Source organism: Geospiza fortis, unplaced genomic scaffold (genome assembly GCF_000277835.1).
Source record: "Geospiza fortis unplaced genomic scaffold, GeoFor_1.0 scaffold333, whole genome shotgun sequence".
NCBI classification, from domain to species: domain Eukaryota; kingdom Metazoa; phylum Chordata; class Aves; order Passeriformes; family Thraupidae; genus Geospiza; species Geospiza fortis.
In genome coordinates this window covers 1,549,921-1,553,899 of record NW_005054347.1, presented here as the reverse complement: position 1 = coordinate 1,553,899, position 3,979 = coordinate 1,549,921, and the positions used below count along the sequence as shown (strand labels likewise).

The 3,979-nt window shown below is 44.2% G+C and overlaps 2 protein-coding genes across 2 annotated transcripts in view; one reads left to right on the top strand and one right to left on the bottom strand.

Annotated features, from left to right (window-relative positions):
* Nucleotides 1–624, top strand: part of EBNA1BP2 (EBNA1 binding protein 2) — a gene marked incomplete at its 5' end in the record, with an annotated part of 4,639 nt that extends 4,015 nt beyond the window's left edge. The window contains one exon of the mRNA XM_031058664.1: nucleotides 176–624. Coding sequence (XP_030914524.1) covers nucleotides 176–226 — 51 coding nt within the window. The remainder of the gene's footprint in view (nucleotides 1–175) is intronic.
* Nucleotides 625–686: 62 nt separating this feature from the next.
* On the bottom strand, nucleotides 687–3,902 carry FAM183A (family with sequence similarity 183 member A). The gene is made up of 4 exons (XM_005423093.2): nucleotides 3,760–3,902; nucleotides 2,993–3,052; nucleotides 1,982–2,085; nucleotides 687–960 (listed from the first exon to the last, which is right to left on the bottom strand). Exons 1-4 carry the CDS (start codon nucleotides 3,887–3,889, stop codon nucleotides 838–840), a joined length of 417 nt encoding a protein of 138 aa, XP_005423150.1. The 5' UTR covers nucleotides 3,890–3,902; the 3' UTR covers nucleotides 687–837.
* Between the last annotated feature and the right edge of the window lie 77 nt (nucleotides 3,903–3,979).

The window sequence follows — 3,979 nt, the reverse complement described above, 5'->3', positions numbered from 1 at the left end:
AGGAAAATCAGAAAGGGAGTTAAAAAGTGCTGTTTGCTACCTGTGTGCCAAAACCTTCTTCTCCAGACGTTCTGACAAATACCCTCTTTTTGGTATCCTCCCCAAGCTATAGAGCTAGAACAAAAATGGAGAACATGAAAATAAAGATCTGAATCTGTCCTTTTTTTTTTTGCAGAAGAGACCTGGAAAGAGAGCAAGGCAGAAAATGAAGAACCGAGCCCGCTAAGAGAACTGTGCTCCCCAGAGGGGTTCTTGTGTTTCTTTATGTTGCAAGATGTGTTTCTGCTGTCATCAAGCAGTTAACTGTGGAGCAAGCTGGATGCTTTGCAATGGCAAAGAAAAAAAATCAGTGGAAACCAGTGCCTTATCACTAATTTTTTCTTACTGTCTGTTTTGTTGAAGGATTGTTTTCTACTTAAACCTGTTTTGTGTGAACACATTAAGCGGTTTGCACAGAACTATGTGTAACTCATGTTTACCTGTTCAATGAATGGTGGCTGAAGCCTGCCCTTTGTTCCCTTCATTCTGACAGCTTTTTCCACCACTACTGTTAAGATGAAGTTGGTGACCTTGAGTTCTGGGTCACGTTGCCAATGTCAAAATAAGAAGTCTGAAGCTTTTTGAGATGTTAGAGTGGTTTTTAGACTATTTATGTAGAGGGTATAGGAACAGCAATGAGACAAATATAGAGCCTTACAGATAGGTTTATTTGTGACACTGTTGTCAGGTTGTAAATCTGGACAGATTCAAGTTCTCTTTTCTGTTGTCTCTCACTAAAAATCTGCCAGACTTGCTAGATAACAAGCAGGACCTAACACATAAGATGTCATTAACATTCTAGCTGTAGCTTTCCCCCTGGTCTTTAGACTTCTGTCCCCGTGGTGCAGGGTAGCCATGGATGGTAATCTCAGTTGTCTGGCGTGGGAAATAGAATCTGGTATCACTGCGGTCAAAAGGAACCTGGGAAACAAGAATGGCAAACAGTCATGTGCTTTTACTAAAATCAGTAGTGGGAGTCCCTCCTGGGGGAGTGATCTGTGGTGTTCCACTGCTGAGAAATGTCCAAATGAGAAGAGCAGGGTACCACTGTACTATTCTCAGCTTTGTTATGGTCAAACCTGCCAAATACGGAAAACGTAACAAATTAAACATCATCAGTTCTAACTTTAAGAATCAAACTTGCTTCCCTGCACACAAGTTTAGTTGCCTCACCCTGTCAGACTAATCCTACCAGCAGTTCCTTAATACCACAGAGCCCAGCTGGGATGTCTGTCTCCACTCTTGCCATTACTAACCAGTTTACTTGATAAATAATATGAAAAGTCAATGAAGACTGTCTTATTTTCTTATTTATCTTAGTTTTCTTTATAACAGGCCAAAATTTGCCTTTCCCAAAATGCTAATCTGCAAAGTCAGTCATCATCACAGCTGTTTACCAGATATGATTGATGTCTCAGCTTGTTAATCATATTTCTTCTCCTTCTGTTTATTCACACTTCCCCAGATGAATCCTCACTGGTGTATCTGCTTTGGGTATACTTACATGATTATTAATTTTATGGTTCTGCTTGCAATTAGTTTGAAAGATGCTGTGCAGCAGCATGTTTCTTTTCACAGTACTTCTGTACATCACTTCTCATTGGTCACTACGCCATTTCTCATGGCTGAATGCTTTAATAAACAGCCCTGAGTACACCTGTGGCATTTGGCAGTGTGCTGTCACTGTCTCTGTAGATGTTTTGCAGTCGGGTTTCTCAGGGGAAGTGTACTGCTTGTCTGTTCACAAGTCTCTGCGAGTGTGAAGAGTCCTCTTAGGTGTAAATTTTAAAAACTTATTTCCGTGAACAGCTCTGCTCATTCCCTGTAATTCTTGTTTTCCTTGTTTGTCACAAATTGTTTTCCTGCTTGAGTATTTTTCAGTGTGGCAGGCTTAACATCTCTGAATCCTGTAAAGGGCTGAGTCTTTAAGCATCCTACTCACCAAAGGTTTTGTATGCCAGCCAATTTCTTGGCTTTCAGTTTGTGGCTCTGAGTATTTCTCTCTTGGCACCACTGCTGCACGGTGAAGAAGTTTCAGGAATTCATCTGTTGTTTTAAAAAACCAGACACAAATACAAATGAAAGTGTGTTTAAAAATCAGTCAGCCAGGGACATATGTCAGAATGGGACATCTTAATACTGTCCAAGCAACAACAAGAACAGCAAGGGTATAGGCAGCCTGTGTGAATGATACTGTCAGAATGCACAGTGACATTTCTACTCAAATATTTCCTGAGGAAGTTTCAAGATTTGCCTGACAGTACCGTCCTGTTAATTCTGGTATCCCTGCCTACTGTACTGCAGCATCTTGCTTTTCCTACACCACATCTAGTACAAACCAGTGCTCCGTGACAGCTCCTGACTTTCTCAGTTGCCCGAGACCTGCAGGCTTTCCCTGGTTTGGTTTGCCACCCTCCCCAGTCCTTGAACAGAGCAGCCAACCTTACCTGACCATTAAGTTTTTTAGACAAAATTGGCATGTTAGAAATAAGGGAGCAGCTGCTATAAGGGCTCTTACCAGTATTCTAAAGTAAGACTGGACAGTCATTTCAGCAGTTTAACCTGCATGGTGGTTGGGTAGAATCTGCAATGGCAGGCAGCATGCTTCTAGGTATTTTTATTTTCCTGAGAGGTTTAGATTCTCAACCAAAATTTTATAGTATGACTATAAGAAATTTTATCTATTTTATAGTTGATACATATTTTAATTAAAAACAAAAATTAGACCATAATTGCGTGGATGCAAGCTTGGGCTGAAAATGGAAAGTAATGGGAAAGGGCCTTAAAGTGGAAAAAAACCTGCTTTACAAACAAAAATCATAAATGAGTTTAACTTATATGGTCACAGAGGTGTTTCCACATACATGCTATTTTAGACTGGTTACAATTATTAAATCTTATGTGTTAATAATTTTCTTATGTAGTTACCACAAACTTTTCAGAGACTTCTTACCATCTATCGGCTCCTGTATGTTCTCATGCCAAGACATTGGCTTCCTAGAAACCATGTGGACTGCAGAGGAATGAGACAGGTGAATGACTTTAACGTGAATTTGGCATCACAGCCAGGTATAGAATATGCATTATTGAACTGCTTGTGCATAGAAGAAGATGAGTTAGAAATACCGATTAATGGCAACTTCTAGGAAGGGAAGGGCATTAACTGTGCTAAAGGCCCTTTCAACAGGATGCTGCCTGCGCTTACCATATCAGCGTCCCACCCCAGCCAAGGGATGGCCTGCAGAGTACCAAGTCTCAGGAAATCATTTTTCTTTTTTTATTGAAAAACTTAGACCTGAAAGAATCTACTTACATCACCTGCCTGTGCTAGCATAGACTGAACTGGCAGGTAGAAAGCAATCAGGACCTGAAGGAACATGGTGTAGTATTGGGGCCCTCTACCCCATCTTGGCTCTGTATTTACACTGAATTTGTAAATTCCACACCCTAAAGAGTTGCCTCACTTGTACGTGGTTACTGAAGGCACCATCTGGGCAAGCAGTTTATGTCTCGGTTCTGTCTCTGAGTGTGCAAAAGGGAAGTGCTCCAGTTGCCCTTTCCAGCTTTACCGTCTCGCTGGCCGCCCTGCCAGCCTGGCTGCAGCTGTTTGTCCCTGAGTGCAGCTGAGCGCTGCGGGCCTGCCCCGGCCCCCCCACTCCCCTCACCGCTTGTTTTGCCCCCGGGGCTTTACGGCGGTTCCCCGTGGCCGGGAGGCCTCACCGGGATGGATGGGGTTCACAGTGTACTGCGTGAAGAGCAGCTGCCAGCGGCGCTCCTTCCTGGCCCGCTCTGCCTGGAGGCGGTTCTGCCGCGCGTCCGGCGGGTCCCTCTCCCCGCGGCGCTCGGCCATCCCCGCGCGGCTGCCCTGGCAACGCCCGCGTGCTGCCGCCGGGGCCGCTGGTTGGCCCGCCCGCGCTCCGCCTCGCGCCCCGCCCTTCCC

Coding starts and splice junctions, on each gene's coding strand:
- FAM183A (XM_005423093.2), bottom strand. CDS start 3,889: ATGGCCGAGCGCCGCGGGGAGAGGGACCCGCCGGACGCGCGGCAGAAC. Junction 3,053..3,759: donor TGTGAACCCCATCCATCCCG/GTGAGGCCTCCC, acceptor ATTCCTCTGCAG/TCCACATGGTTTCTAGGAAG. Junction 961..1,981: donor GCTGGCATACAAAACCTTTG/GTGAGTAGGATG, acceptor CTTGTTTCCCAG/GTTCCTTTTGACCGCAGTGA.